Source organism: Littorina saxatilis, linkage group LG15, assembly GCF_037325665.1.
Source record: "Littorina saxatilis isolate snail1 linkage group LG15, US_GU_Lsax_2.0, whole genome shotgun sequence".
NCBI classification, from domain to species: Eukaryota; Metazoa; Mollusca; class Gastropoda; order Littorinimorpha; family Littorinidae; genus Littorina; species Littorina saxatilis.
Window position 1 is genome coordinate 33,682,415 of NC_090259.1, and position 16,192 is coordinate 33,698,606.

Consider the following 16,192-nt stretch of genomic DNA (forward strand, 5'->3'; position numbering starts at 1 on the left):
GTAAATCTACCCGCATAAAAAAATATGTATCCTTTTTGGATTACTTAAAATTTGACATTAATTTTCATTCCACTGACAGCAAAGAAAAATTGATCGTTCTACGTCTACTTTTACAGGGGGTGTGCTCAATGGAAGGCATTGATGCCACGTCGCAAGCTGCTCCGTTCGGTCTCGTGAATTTCCGGCCACACTCGGAAAAGAGGCTGAAAGCAAACAACATGGCGGCGCCCTTAGATTTGATTGCTGCTCGTAAAAGTTTGACGGATGAACTTGGAGAGTCATCCATAGTGTGAGTTTATATGTACTGTTGTTGTGCAAAATAATCCTTGCTGTCCATGTTCAATCGAGTTCACGCGTTCCATATTTGCATGTTTTTTTGCTGTTGATATTTGAACATTCAAGGTTCCAATTTCTTCCGCTGTCTTCATCCTAACAGTCTCAGAGCTGCAGTATACCTCTAGTTCTAGTTCTATGAAGATGAGATGGAAAAAGACTCAAAGACGCACCTGGGTAATCTTGAACTTTAGTGTGTTAAATTCATAGCTTGGAATTCAGAGGCATTTAACTTTTAAGCCTCCAAATTTGCAGAACCTGCACTTGTAAGTTGTAAGCAGAACAAGTCATTTTAGATCCCTTTGGAGTCACGGAATGAACTGTACGAATGCTCGGAATACATTTCGTTTACATGCGTCAAAGAAGGCGACAGGGGAGGAAACTCCCGTTGCCTTAGTGATGTCCCTTGGATGACAACGTAGACATTCTCGGGTCATTTTCGTTGATCAAACAACCAAATTAATTAATTTTGCTTAAGTTTGGAGTTTCACGACAAATGTTCTTTGGCTTGATTGTTGTTGTTTGTTTGCTTAACGCCCAGCCGACCACGAAGAGCCATATCAGGGCGGTGCTGCTTTGACATATAACGTGCGCCACACACAAGACAGAAGTCGCAGCACAGGCTTCATGTCTCACCCAGTCACATTATTCTGACACCGGACCAACCAGTCCTAGCACTAACCCCATAATGCCAGACGCCAGGCGGAGCAGCCACTAGATTGCCAATTTTAAAGTCTTAGGTATGACCCGGCCGGGGTTCGAACCCACGACCTCCTGATCACGGGGCGGACGCCTTACCACTAGGCCAACCGTGTTTGGCTTGATTACAGGGACCTGCATTAATAATAAGTAAAGAATGCCACTGGATTCTGAGCTATGAATTTAACACACTAAAGTTCAAGATTACCGGTACTACTACTAGACTAGGTTGGCACTTTGAGGCTGGCTAAATATCGTCTGCTACGCATGTATTTTAGGGGAAGAGAACTGAAAACCACCACCCATTCAAATAGACCATTGATTTCATTTTTGACTCATGTGAGTAATCAGGAGAGTCTTTGTATATAATGAGCAGTATTACTATTAGGCTTAGCTATCTGGTGGGCCGTCTTGCTGGGCAGCGCCCGTCCAGCTGGCTCTAGACGAAAGGCAAAAGCTTTATACACTCCGAGTGTATGCAGGAGTGATAAGTCTGTATGCACTCCGACAATCAAAAGCTCTGTTACAAATTGTAAGCCAATGAAATGCCCCCTTACAAGTCGTTAGGAAGTAGCCAATGAAGACAATCAATCCGACCTATGTATTGACTTCCGTAATCTCTTTTTCGAAGTTTACAAGGCAGGCAATAAAGTACACTCACATAAAGTTGGCCCAAAAATTATTGCAACAAATTTCAAACCCAAATTAAAGCATTAACTCCTGTGTCATTTTATTAAAACTGTATATGCCAAAGAAGGCCGTTCACTTAACCTTCAGGATCACCTTTTGGATTAAATATTTCTTTTACAGGGATCACGTGACCGCCGCTCAAGTAAGTGTACCCTCAAAATCGACCAGACAAAAACGGAAGAGCCGAATGAAAAATCGACAAAAAGTCACAATAGGCAAAACGTTGCAACTTTCACATACGAGAAGAAAGTCAAACCAATTATCTACCCTGAACAGATTATTTTGTTTTGCTACCTTGCGTATTTCGCGTGCTATGCTATTCCTACTGATGCAGGTGTCGATCGCAAGAGCGGTCAAAAAGCGGAACGTTTTACATCAATTTGTATGGGTATCATGTCAAAAAGCGCTACATTTTAGCAATGACTTGGTGGATTGCTTTGAAACTTTCAGAATATTTTACCAACATACTAGAGATACTTCGTGCGAAAGTTTGGATCGTTACGGTTATTTATCCAGATGTGACGCAATGTTTCGGAAAATGTTGTTAAACTTGTCATAGGATTGTTCACTTGTGTCCAAAAAATTCATGACTTTGCATATCTACAGATAAATGATTGATACAGATTCTGTCTAAGTTTCATTTGCGTGTAGCTGCTGGCGTTAATTTGCTAGTCATGCAAAGTCATGAGGAAAAAATGGAACGTTCACGCTGTTTCGCGCTTACAGCTGTTATCGCTGCTTGCCTCTTAAAACATGCTACGGTCACGCTTGGCTGGGCATCGCTGTGGCACCAGAATCATCGCTTAAATATGTAGTGTGTTTACTGGTCCAGCAAATCTGCGTCAGTGCTTACACGCACATAAAACTTTAGCAGTGTGTGTATTAATCATTTTTCTAAAGACATGCAAAGTCATACATTTTTTTGACCCAAGGAAACAATCCTACGATGAGATTAAAATCTTCTTTCAAAAAATTGCATAACATTTTAACAAACACCTGTAACAATCCATCATTTCTCTCGAAGTATCTCTAGTATGTTGGTAAAATATTCTGAAAGTTTCAAAGCAATCCACCAAGTCATTGCTAAAGTGCAGACTCTTTTGTCGTGATACCCCTAAAAAATGATGCAAAAAGTCCCGTTTTTGACCGCTCTTGCGATCGACACCTGCATCAGTAGGAATAGCATAGCACGCGAAATACGCAAGATAGCAAAACAAAACAATCTGTTCAGGGTAGATAATTGGTTTGACCTTCTTCTCGTATGTAAAAGTTGCATCGTTTTGCCTATTGTGATTTTTTGTCGATTTTTTATTCGGCTCTTCCGTTTTTGTCTGGTCGATTTTGAGGGTACCCTAACTTGAGCGGCGGTCACGTGATCCCTGTAAAAGAAATATATAATCCAAATGGTGATCCTGAAGGTTAAGTGAACGGCCTTCTCTGGCATATAAAATGACACAGGGATTAATGCTTTAATTTGGGTTTGAAATTTGTTGCAATAATTTTTTGGCCAAGTTTAGTTTACAACCACTTATACACACTACAAATGTGTTCCATACTCCGAAAATAAACTGCTGTGCAGCTTTATTGCTTTGTAATTGATTAGTGTTCTGAAAGTGACATCGAATTCTAAACATTTTGTACTGTACACATGAACAAATTCTTCTTTTTTTTGCAGATACTTCCAAAATCTGGCATCATGGTTCAAGAAAAAGGTAAAATATACTGCAAACACTGATGATAAAGGACATCATCATGAGCACTTCTCGTGTCAGGGCATAAGTATGGGGGAACCTGTGAAATGGTTATATGCCATTATTTAAAAAAGACAAACAGGACCCCCTCCCACTTGTAACCAAATAATCACCAACTGCCAAAAATCTTAGAAAACCAAGTCAGTGCAAGGAAGTAGTCTTCAAAGTAAATGGACATCAATTTGTAAGAAAAAGAAGGTGTTCCACTGTTTTTCAGTTGATGACGATGAGCAGGCTTAGCGGAGATCCATTCCTTGCAGAGAACATTTCACCAGTTTATTTTGAGACAAGTTCCTGATGATTTTTTGTCCTATACTTTTTACAGACTTCAAAGGAGGACTTTGATCTTCAGGCCAGAAGACTGCTCAAATCAGATGCAGGTATGATTTTGGTGTGTGTGTGAGCTGACTAAGTGAATTGTAGGGAATGCCATAAAATGTTTCTAAACAATAGACGTTTTCCGGAAATAACTGTCTGGATTTACAAGCAAGTTGGGTCCCTTACCTCGTTTCAAAAATATACACATCAGAGTTTACGATTTGTCCCGGGACTGCCGGATTGCTTGCCCCGAGTGATAGCCGACAATGTTTTTTGCCTGAGGTCATGTGAGTTTCACTTGAGGTCAAGGTCATAGCAGCATGGGAAACTGATACGCGTGCTTAGCGATCGCTGCAGGCCATCAAATGAATCATGGCTCCGATGTTCGGATTTAAAAAAAAAAGGGGGCATCATATATCTATTGGACTCTGCATACAAACCTGGGACCCCATACGATTTCACCGTATTTTGTACGCATGATTGTCTAGAATACGATCAGTACGGTCAGTTGAATGAAAATACGACGAGACTAATTCCTGGACTACTTTTCTTCACAAGGGTATCCCGAAGCCGATCCAATATTTTGACACATGAACATTGAAAGAAGCATTTGTTTTAAATTAAAATGTATGGGCCTAAAAAAAAAATAGGTGTGGTTACGGTAACCCGACCTACCCTATTTTTACGGGCCGACCCTATAACTTTTTAGTACATTTGTCAAAACAAAAACAAAAAATGAAAACAAAAAAACGAGTGCAGAAAACGCAATGAAAGCGAAAGCGCTCGAGTCGTCATGCAGACGACAGACGATGCAAGGGAAATAACTCCTTCTACTAAAAAGGCCCAACAGACGCTTGCCATGACAAAAATGGCGGCATCTTCTTCGGTTGCGAGTGCTACACGCTTGGTTGCTCTGCTATTATAGAAAAAAAGTTTAAAAAAAAAGTGATTGTCTACCTTCCTACCCTATTTTTTGTGTGGCTGTTACCTTAACCACACCTATTTTTTTTTGTTGGCCTTGGTAAACTTAAATTAACGGTGCGACGGATGCGTTTGAAGTATCTATATATATATATATGTGAAGCATGGATGTTGAAATGCTGTGTGGAGTACGCTCATTTTTCGGAAAATACACCAAGTTTGTTTGAGAATACTCCCAAGTGTAAAACAGGGGTTCCCAGGTCTGTGCATAGCATACACATCAGAGTCAGTTATTTGCTGTGATGGTGGTTTAAACTGGTCGACCACATGTTTCCTGTTTGTATGGGGTAAGGGGCGCAACTCTTCCACAACACTTGCAAATCCTGACGGAGCTATTTCTAATAATAGTCTATTGCCGTGTGAAAGAAAGTCAGAGGTTTGACTGTGTGTAGTGTCCTGAGATTTGTCAGCTTTATGCACGCGATACTCTGGTGCAGATTAGAGTGACATTGCCTCTGTGTGTGTACGGGGGGGGGGGGGGGGGGGGGGGGGGGGTCGGTACTGTAGTCTAACTTGCTTGTGACTTTAGGCTTGCCAGGCAAAAGGAGCGGTGCTATGTTTCTGTTGTGAATTCTTCTGTGTGTGATTTTCAGTTTTTCACTTTTTGCAGTTCATCTGCACAACGAGTTTCTTCTCGCCATCATTGCCAAGTGCCAGAGCGTCAGCTCTTCCATGGGTTTGTTGTTCACTCATTTTTGGCTCACGAAGTGTAGCCTATGCGATCGTAACTTTGTCTGTCTGTGCGTTTGTGCGTGTGTGTGTGTGTGTGTGTGTGTGCGTGTGTATGTCTGTGGTAGAAACTTTAACATTTCCGAGTCTATGTGTGAGTGGTTATCCAAGACTATGGATAAAGCTCGCATAAGATTACGTCACGGTCAAAAGTGTTTGACGTCAATTAATGCATCATGACGGCATGCCTCCCTGTAGTCTTTCTCTCTCGCGTGGTGTGTGTGGTCTCGGTCATTGTTATTTTGAGCGGACCGAGACTATTTGGCAGTCGTGTCCCTGTAAGTAGGCTACATGCAGACAGACAGATCTAGATCTAGTGTCTCTCTTTCTTGCACAGTGTCACCTAAGCTTACTGTGTGTGTGGGTGTGTATGTGTGACGGAGTGATTGAGTTTGTGTTACTGTTTGTCTATTTCTTACGTGAGCCTTGAAGGCTTCGCCTCTTGTTTTGTTTGTTGTATGTCTGTGTGTGTATGATGTAACATTTTTCGGTTCACCTGAGCAATTGGTGAGTCTTAGTGACGAGCAGTGGCCAGCTGGCAGAGTGCCCATACGGACGGACTGGCCATCTGTCCGCGAACAAAGAAAACTTAACGTTGAGGTTTGGATGTTTTGGAAGCTAGAGTTTTGAAGCTTTGCTCACTTCTAGGGTTTGATGATCAACCTTCAATAAGATATACCAAAAAATACTACAGCAGCCTTGTGTAGCGTTAGATGAAACATCGGATAGTTAGTCGACACTCACTGTGTTAAACTTAAAGTTAGTATGTTCCCAATTTTACGTAAACTTCCACTCGAAACTGTAACCATAGTTTGGCAACAACGAATGCTTCCTTATTATGTATTGTGGCAAGATATATGCATAATAAAGATCCCAAGTTCAGAGCAAAAGTCTCACGGCTTGGAAACATGAACAAACACATGCAGAAAAAATTGGGAAGCACCGTACTGTATGTCTCCACAATGTTTGTTTGCTTCATTGGCAGTAGTGGTGCAGTTGATGCTTGTGTGGGCTTCCTTGCTCAGGCCTGATTTTGACATGCAGTTTGTTTTTCTCCTGTTCTTTCTCAGTTATGTCCAAAGAAGCAGCCTTACAGTCTGCCTCAACCTCACCTTCCAAACTGCAGAAAGATGCAAGCAGCAAACTGAAACGCAAACAGTCTGGAAGTCACCGTGCAAACATGCAGGTATCTACTGTGTGTGTGTGTGTTCTGTGTGTGTGTGTGTGTGTTTGTTGGTTTGGGTGTAACTTTTCACACAGTGTTTTCATTTGTTATATAAGCGTGTACACTCATGTGTACTCTACATGTGTTGTTTCCTCCGCATATTTGTTAAAGGCAGGTTGAAAAAAAAGAGGTGTTTGTATGAGCAGTGACTAAAAGTGTTTAATAAGTATTATTTGTTGCAGCAACGCTTTGTGAGTGTGAACCCACTGCAGTATGCCCCCAAAATCAGCTCGAAACCAGTTGAGGAAAGTACAAGCTCTTTAGGTGAGTGAGCATTTCATATAACTTCTGTGCAGAAGTGGTTGTCTGAGTACGACGCCTTCTTCTTGTCTCTTGCTTTTCAGGCTTATTTTTTACTGGAGTATTCATTTATTCAATTTAGTGTTGGGGCCCTAAGAATGAAATGATTAAGACGACGGAATAAAACAAACGGCTGTATAAGTGTGTATCAATTCAAGTGTATTTCAACCTGGTGTATACTCTTGGACTGGTTGACTGAATGTGTTATTATGCATTTTTGTTGTTGACAGTAACTCTGTGCCAACTGGAGATTCAACTGATTCCATTCTTCCCATACAATCCTAAAGAAGGCAGTTACATGCTGAAAAATTGATTAAAAAAAAGTACCTAACCTGGTGTGTTTTCTTTTTGAGTCACTTGAGAAAAAGTGACTCTATGTAATCGGTCAGTGTTAGTCTGTCCGGCCGGCCGGCCGGCCGTCCGGCCGGCCGTCCGGCCGGCCGGCCGTAGACACCACCTTAACGTTGGACTTTTCTCGGAAACTATCAAAGCGATCGGGCTCATATTTTGTTTAGTCGTGACCTCCAATGACCTCTACACTTTAACGATGGTTTCGTTGACCTTTGACCTTTTTCAAGGTCACAGGTCAGCGTCAAAAGAAAAATTAGACATTTTATATCTTTGACAAAGTTCATCGGATGTGATTGAAACTTTGTAGGATTATTCTTTACATCAAAGTATTTACATCTGTAGCCTTTTACGAACGTTATCAGAAAAACAAGGGAGATAACTAGCCTTTTCTGTTCGGCAACACACAACTTAACGTTGGGCTTTTCTCGGAAACTATAAAAGTGACCGGGCTCAAATTTTATGTGAACGTGACTCATTGTGTTGTGAATAGCAATTTCTTCCTGTCCATCTGATGCCTCATATAATATTCAGAACTGCGAAAGTGACTCGATCGAGCGTTTGCTCTTCTTGTTATTTAGTATTTCTGTGTTCAGGTATTGTAACGCTGTGTTTTTTTATTTTTGTTTTTATTTTTGCATGCAGGTTTTGTGTCACGGGACATGCTGCTGCCAGACATAGCCCTGATCCATGGGCGAGCGTTGGTGTGTGCCTGGGAGATGGGGCTGCAGGATGTACAGGACAGTGTCGTCAGGCTGGTCGTTCACGCCCTTGAGGTGCGTCTTGGCACCGTGACATTGGTCGTGATTGCATTGCATGACGATTGTCATGGTGATGAGTAGACTGTTCAAATACAGAGGACCCCCCTTTTACGTCCTCCAAAAGGGAGGTAGTCTTAAAATAGTGGTTAATTTACAGAGGTTATGAACAAACAGAAAAGCAGGGTCTTAAAGGGGGAGGGGGTGTCTGAAATCTGGGGGTCTGAAATCTGGGGGTCTTAAAGGGGGGGGTCTGAAATCTGGGGGTCTTAAAGGGGGGGGGGGTGTCTGAAATCTGGGGGTCTTAAAGGGGGGCGTCTGAAATCTGGGGGTCTTAAAGGGGGGGTTTCTGAAATCTGGGGGTCTTAAAGGGGGGGTGTCTGAAATCTGGGGGTCTTAAAGGGGGGGTTTCTGAAATCTGGGGGTCTTAAAGGGGGGGGTGTCTGAAATCTGGGGGTCTTAAAGGGGGGAGGTGTCTGAAATCTGGGGGTCTTAAAGGGGGGTTTCTGAAATCTGGGGGTCTTAAAGGGGGGGGTCTGAAATCTGGGGGTCTTAAAGGGGGGTGTCTGAAATCTGGGGGTCTTAAAGGGGGGTGTCTGAAATCTGGGGGTCTTAAAGGGGGGGTGTCTGAAATCTGGGGGTCTTAAAGGGGGGGGTGTCTGAAATCTGGGGGTCTTAAAGGGGGGTGTCTGAAATCTGGGGGTCTTAAGGGGGGTGTCTGAAATCTGGGGGTCTTAAAGGGGGGGGGGGTGTCTGAAATCTGGGGGTCTTAAAGGGGGGGTGTCTGAAATCTGGGGGTCTTAAGGGGGGGGGGGGGGGGGGCTGCTGTGGACGTAGCTGCTTTGCTACTTTCGCTCAGTTCGCAGGTTTCATCTTTGGCTGCGGAGATTTCTTCCACAAGAGCGGAACTTCGGGCTCTTCCTTCCGGGGTGACGGATATCGCCTTGCTGGCCTTCTCTTCTTCTTCTTGGCGTTCGCAGAGGTTACACGATCAGTCCAGCATTGGTGATAAATGTTGTCGTTTTCTCCAACTCCTGTCGACTGCCATTTAGTTTGGTCTGCAAGGGAGTTGGTGACGGCCACACTTCTTTTCGTTCCTCATCTAGTAAGGGACATCGCTGTAAGATGTGTTCCGCTGTTTGGTCTTCTTGACCGCAGGCACAGGTTGGTGATGGCGTCAGCTTGAACTTTCGGTTCATGTGAGCATTGAGCCTGTTGTGGCCAGTACGCAGCCTGATGAGGTTGACTTGCTGCTCTCTGGACATTGTTTGGTAGTGGTAGTCATCTCTGTTTGTCCTTGGCCTCATCAATGCCTTGATGATTGTCTTCTGCTCACTAAAGCTGACACTGTTTTCAGGTTGGTCTTCCACGGCTCCTTCTTTCGCCAGCTCATCTGCCCTTTCATTTCCTGGTATCCCACAATGTGCTGGTATCCATCTGGATGTTTATAGCAAGGAGAACTGTCTGTTTGCAAGAACAAGGATCTCCTGGCTGTGGAAGATTGTGGCCGCACTTCTTTATAATTATCGTCTTTGATTCGTTCTCTCCCTTGTGTGGTTACTTCCTCACTGGATACCTTTGTGTTCTGTCAGGACGCATATACAAAGGATGTAGCTTTGCTGTTCGCCTCGTAGAAGGCCTCGGCCGACAGTATGGTTCTGTTGGCGAGACTTTAATCTCTTCCTTGCTCGAAGGTTCTCGTTTCGTTTCCGCCTCTATGCAAACGCGGACTCTTCTCTGACAAAGAGAAGCTCACAGCAAAGGAAAGCGCACGGCGGGCCTCGGCTTTGTCTTGTTATCAAAAGAAAAGCACTAGGCTAGCCGGTCTCGGCTTTGGCTTTTTATCTTCATGCTCTCTCCTTGGGCGCTGTGCCAAATACCCACCCCTCTCCCCCCTCGGGGAAGGTTAGCGGTGGGGGTCGGTGCTTTCACTCACACTCTTGGCAGTTATATCAACTGGAGTTTTAGTGCTCTGCATCACCCTTCTTCCCGCCTTTGTGTTTTACCACTACACAGCGGCTGGTGGGGATTAGGACTCCCATTTTATTGAGGGAGACACTGGGGCCTTCCTATTGGGTCACTTCCATAGATCGAACGAATGTTTACTTCCACATTTTGATACACAAAACAGATCGGAAGTGGCAACATTTTATTTAATTCAGAGCCTCAGTCAGGGCTCTGACTTTGATTCCAAGTCAAATGGAATCCATGGACGCTTTGATCCCTTTTGGGGAGACTGTACAAGCGGCCCTTTCTAGAAGTCCTGAACTCCAGGTGGAAACTGAAATTGCGGGACTGTAACACATTAAATGTCTAAAGCAGCATCGCCCTGATATGGCCCTTTGTGGTCGGCTGGGCGTTAAGCAAACAAACAAAGGGCTGGAACATGCTAGTGTCTTTTCTCGACTGGTTCTCAAACACGATCAAATAATGGATTCTCACACCTTTGCTCATGCAAGGCGTTCCCATTGGTTCTCCCTCCACCATCGAAGCAGTTTTCTGTCTCTTGTGGAATTCTTTCCCTTTGTCAGAGGAGAACATGCGTTGATTCAATCAGACAACACCACAGTGGCGTTTTATCTCAACAAGCAGGGGGGCCTCTCGCTCCCTATCGCTGCCACATCGAGCATGCGAGATTCTGATGTGGTGTTACCACCACGAGATCTTATTAGCAGCGAAGTACCTTCCTGGGAGCCTCTATGACTTGGCCGACTCTCTAAGTCGGTCGGCCAAGAATGTCCACACAGAATGGACTCTATCTCACCACTCCTTCGGGCGAATTTGGAGAAGCCGCTGATAGAATTATTTGCCACTCAGTACTATCGCCTTCTGCCGATGTTCGTCTCCCGATTCCCGGACCCCGAAGCATGGAAGATCAATACTCTCGATTTTATTTTGAGCGGCCTGCCGGTCGCACCGTATGGGCCCATTCAATCTTGGTTTTCAGGCCTTCTAAGGCTGGCAAGAGGGCACCGTTTTTTTATTTTTTTAAATTTTTTTTTTTTTACACTCAAGCCACACGGGTGGCTACTGTATGGGAATCATTGAGACGCTCAGGGGATTCTGCCTCAACTCTGGATTTGGTCCAGAGATCCCATAGGGGTTCAACGTCTTCGTTTTACGTGTCACATTGACTGGCTTGGACCAAATGGCGTAATGTTAACGGAAAGAACTTCACTTCTCTCCGTTCAATGCAGGTGGCAAACCACCTATCCTGGCTTTCCGAATTTTCTCCCACGTCTTTGAAGTAAGACGATACGCGATATCAGTTACACTGAAACAGCTAGGTCGCAATATTTCATTTGGGGGCGATTCGCCAGCATGATTAAGGGAGCCTCTTTTCGGTTGGCTGAAAACAAATCTCCAGTCCCGACTGGCTTGGGATTTGCTCCTATGGCCTAGTTTTGGAGCATTTGAGATCGGATTCTTTGATCCGTTATAAAAACTAACCTTGCTAATCTAACACGGAAAGCGGTCATGCTTACTCTACTAGCAAAGACAGAGACAGTGAGGTTGACGCTCTCTCCGGTTGTCCGTAAGACGTAACTCACGAAACTCGCCAGAACATGCTCAACTTACTGGTGCATATTCTGACTCAAATATCCTTAGGGTCAATGAGCCACGGTCCGCGATCTCATAGATTGACCTTTTCCGGCGAAACCTGTCCCTTACGGTAGAGGCTTCTGTCAGCTACTTTCGCTGGGCAACACAAAGTGCTTTCATAAACTTCCATAGTTTCAGCACTTTGTTTTAAGAGCTTACGGAAAGAACTAAGGACTCCATCATGTGGCTGACCTTAGTCTTGGCACAGAAGCTTTTAGCTTTGGTTTTGTTTCTGTTCCACTTACGCAAAAGACATCGATCATCTATGTTTTTGCCAATAATAAATAGAATCACATTCCTTCTGGTTCAGTGATTCAACTTAGGCATTACGTCCCTCAGGGCCATTTTTCTCCCGCGAGTTAAGAAGCTACACTCGGTGGTAGCTTTCACTACGTCGGCTCCTTGATTTTTCTTTACTTTGCAATGAGCTAGGAGTTTTCTCCTTCATCACAGTATTGCTAGCGTCCTCAAGGGCTCTTCCCTTGACGCAGCATGGTATAAGTCACAGCTCCCGTCCCGGGATTGGTATTCGGTTTGAAAAAGATGGCTCTTTCTCTCTCAAATTTAGGCCAGATTTCCTTACTAAAACCAGAAATCTGGTCTATCATCCCCTATTATCCGCATCCCCTCCCTGAGTGAGGTACTTGCTCCCGGAGACCATGACTTGTTTAACTGTCCGGTTAGGGCTCTCATCCGATACCGGGCCCGGACATTGCCTATTAGTTCCGTAAGCCAAATAACTACTCTTTATCTCCATCAACTCAGGTAGGCCTGTCTTTGATGGTAAGGCCAGTCATGTGACAATCAAGCAGTCCTGCCTACTGCGGTCAGAGCTCAGGAGGTCCTAACCTGGGCCTGGTCAATAGCAGTCCTCCGCTCCGGTCTCCTCTCAGAGGTTCTGGAGTTACCCTACTGGCGCTCAGAGGACGTTCTTTTATCGTTTACTACCTCAGAAATGTCGCGGTAGCGCGACAGGACGGTAGTTCTGCTCTACCAGCTATGGTATCGGCAGGACAAGTTCTCCGCTCTTGGTATTGTGAATTTCCCTCCGCCTACAGTAGCAATCTGCTATATGTGAGTTGGGTAAGATATGTAATTTAATCAGAAATTTTAGTAATAAATTTTCATTTGATTAATATACTTACCCAACTCGCATCGTTTATTCCCTCCCGCCTCCCCGCTGTTGGGGGTATATCTATCTAAAAAAGAAGTGAGTTGGGCTTCGGTTAGAATGAATACATGGCGGCGTATGCACGCGCATACGGAAGGCAACCTCGATCTCGGTCTGGCCTTGACCCCTTGACGGTCTACGGTCACTCTTTTTTAGAGTTGTCTTCCCTTGTTACCTAGGGGACGCGTACAGCGTCACCAGCACTGAACTAGGGTTAATTGCTATATGTGAGTTGGGTAAGTATATTAATCAAATGAAAATTTATTACTAACATTTTTGATTTCAAGCTGTGTGGCTGCATCATTTTCTTGCACCTGAGATGCTAGCCTGTTTTTGTCTTCCTCCTATGAGCACTCACAAAGAAATGCTCTTACCTCACTTCACACGCAAAAATAGCCTGCTTCCACTCTGAAAAAAACAAAACCAATGGGTTCATTGATGTGTGCAGATCCAGGTGAAGAAAATCCTGTCAGCGGTGATGCAGAAACGAAGCGGTTACAAGGTGCGAGAAGGGCGGATGCGCTTCTCCATGGGTTGTCAGGTGAAAAACCCGTACCTGCGACAGACGGCCATCACACATGACACCTCTCTCAACAGGTGAGTGCAGGCTTCCATAAAGTTGGAAAATAGACGATGTTGGATGTGTGAAAGAGTGAATACCCTTGGGGACAAATAAAAACAAGTGCTCCTTGTCCACACGTTTCAGACGCACCACTGGCAACTGATAGGCCCATGGAATGTTTGTCTGCCTGAAAGCACCCTTTCACAACTCATACAAGCCCCATTGAGTTATTGACGGATTTCGTCTATTGGTAGGTGTAAGGAGGGGAGGGGTGGCAGTACGTGTTCATATTTGTTTCTTCTTCACTTCTGTTTGTCTGAGAATTTGTTGGTTTTTGTTTTTGTTTTATGAGAATAAAGAGAACAAGTTTGAAAAAAAAATTTCCTCCCTAAAGTGGTGTATGGCTACCTGAATGGCGGGGTAAAAACGGTAATACACATAAAAACTCACTCGTGCAAAAACATGAGTGAACGTGGGAGTTTCAGCCCATGAACAAAGAAGAAGCGAGATCTTTTGTCATTTGAAAGATCTTGTGTCATTTTCCCCCCCAGCGAAGCCACAACCATCACCAACAGTGGCTACCACACCCCCAGCCTCAAGCCATCAGTGGATGTGGCGGAGCAGGCAGCGGCCCATGAGATAGCCCTGGCCGACAGACCCCCAGTGTACCGGCCTCCCATCTCCATGTTTGACCTCCTGGAAACTTTACAGGTCAGTCTGGACTTGAACCGCTTGGGTTTCTGTGTATAGCCCTCTCTGTATCTGCTTTAAACAAAAAATGTGTAAGGCATACGCAGCTACCAGGGGGAAACTGTGCCAATGAGCAAGATTTTTGCGTACTGACTTTAGCACGTCAGAACAACTTGTTTTTTGTTGTATTTTTTGTAAAGACAAAATATTCACAGAACAGCAGCTAAATATTTTATATTTTTCAGGCAGCATGGGCATTGAAGAAAAAGACGCACATAATTTCTGCATTAACCTTATGTTTCTGCACTTGGACATAACCCCCCCCCCCCCCCCCCCCCCCCCCCCCCCCAAATTGTCTGGCTGCTTTTTCTGTGCAGGTCAGGAAATTCTTGATTCATTAATGTCATAACTGACTGTGGGGTCAAGCTGCAAAATGAATTCATGACATAAGCAGAAGGATGGTGCTATCCCATGTATCACATGGACAGAGCTGTGTAGGTGTGTGTGGTTGTTTGCACGGAAGGAATGTATCTTTACATGGAAAACAGTACCGGTACAATGGAAATTTCAAATATAAATTTTTAATATACTTTTTTTTTTTTTTTTTTTAAATGACTACTTTCAGGACCTTGAAAATTGTGAAAAAATCAGGCCTAGGAATGGAGGGAGTCTTAAAATGGAGGTACAGTTAACGAAATTATGAAGAGAAAATTAATCTGAGAAAACAGGGTCTTAAAACCAAAAGGGAGTCATAAATTGTGGGTCTTAAAAAGAGTTTATGTAATGTATCGCACACGTTTCTCAGCCCACCCTTGTACTTACGAGAACCCTTTTGGATCCAGTGAGTCGATCCCATGTGATTGACCTCTGTGTTGTGTGTTGTGCGTGACAGTTGAACCGCAGCGTGATCCCGTCGCACAGCGTGTACAGTCCTGCGTTGGAGCGCGTCATTCACGGCCTGTGGCACCCAGACCCGGAGGAGGAGGTGCCGTCAGCGTCCAGACGTGAATGTGACCCTGACCCCCTGCCGCCTAGAAAGCCACGGCCTGCTGTTAACACCTGGCTGTGGCTTTGAACCATGGGTGTTGTTATTGTTGGAAGACACTGTTGTTTGTGCTTGTGTATGTGTGTATGAAGGACAATGTGTGTGTGTGCGCACGTGTGCTTGAGTAATTGCGCGATAGAAGAAAGCGAGTCATGTCTGTAATTGAAATTGTTGTTTGAATACAAGGGTGTGCATGTGTCCTTTCGCAGTTTCCCAGAGACATATTTCAGCAACAGAGAAGGGAGAGAGATTCATGGTTGTGAAAGAAATCATTGTTTGGGTGTGAATGTATTTTCTTGTTTATCCTAGAATTGGCAGGAAAAGATTTTGAAGAGATTCTTGTTTGTAATTTATAATAACAGTGTAGTTGTTTTTCAGATGCATGCTGTGTGGATGTGTTTGCATGTATGCCCGAGCTTTATGAGGGACGTTTGGAGAGCAAACAAGAGAGATGCTTAGAAATAAATCAAAGGCCCCAAAACTTTTTTGTTATTTCTTTTGAGTTATGATGTTTTGTAAATGTTCATCGTTTTGTGTTTAGCAGCATCAGCTTGTGTGTGTCTGCAAGAAATTAAAATGATACTGTTGAGTTTGGGGAGACATTCACAAGACACGGAAAGGCTATACTGCATGTTGGGTCAAAACATGTAGCTGATAGTGCAGTTGAGCTTCTATAATGTTCAGTAAAAGTGCTTGTGCCAAGACATAGCTAATGAGTTTACGCAACGGAATGATGATTCTATACGTGCAGTGAAATACACTTTTGGACACAAAGCACCTCTGATCCACCTTTGGCTTGCCTATGCATACTGTTCTTTCATGTGCATGTGAGGGTCCCTACTGTCCTACCCAAATCTTTGACTGCGTGCCTTTTAAAAAGCCAGAGCAGTTGTCTCAAGTGCTCGGTCGTACTGCAAACAATAGGGCCTGTCACTTCTGTCGAAAGCAAGCCACTTTGAAAGATTCTTTCATGCACTCTATGGCTGAAG

The 16,192-nt window shown here is 44.1% G+C and overlaps 1 protein-coding gene across 1 annotated transcript; it reads left to right on the plus strand.

The window, feature by feature from the left end:
- The first annotated feature begins 113 nt into the window (after nucleotides 1-113).
- Nucleotides 114-15,687, plus strand: LOC138949130 (transcriptional adapter 1-like). The gene is made up of 10 exons (XM_070320889.1): nucleotides 114-289; nucleotides 3,398-3,434; nucleotides 3,799-3,853; nucleotides 5,383-5,448; nucleotides 6,572-6,687; nucleotides 6,909-6,990; nucleotides 8,020-8,150; nucleotides 13,355-13,503; nucleotides 14,020-14,179; nucleotides 15,051-15,687. Exons 1-10 carry the CDS (start codon nucleotides 129-131, stop codon nucleotides 15,231-15,233), a joined length of 1,140 nt encoding a protein of 379 aa, XP_070176990.1. The 5' UTR covers nucleotides 114-128; the 3' UTR covers nucleotides 15,234-15,687.
- Nucleotides 15,688-16,192: the final 505 nt, after the last annotated feature.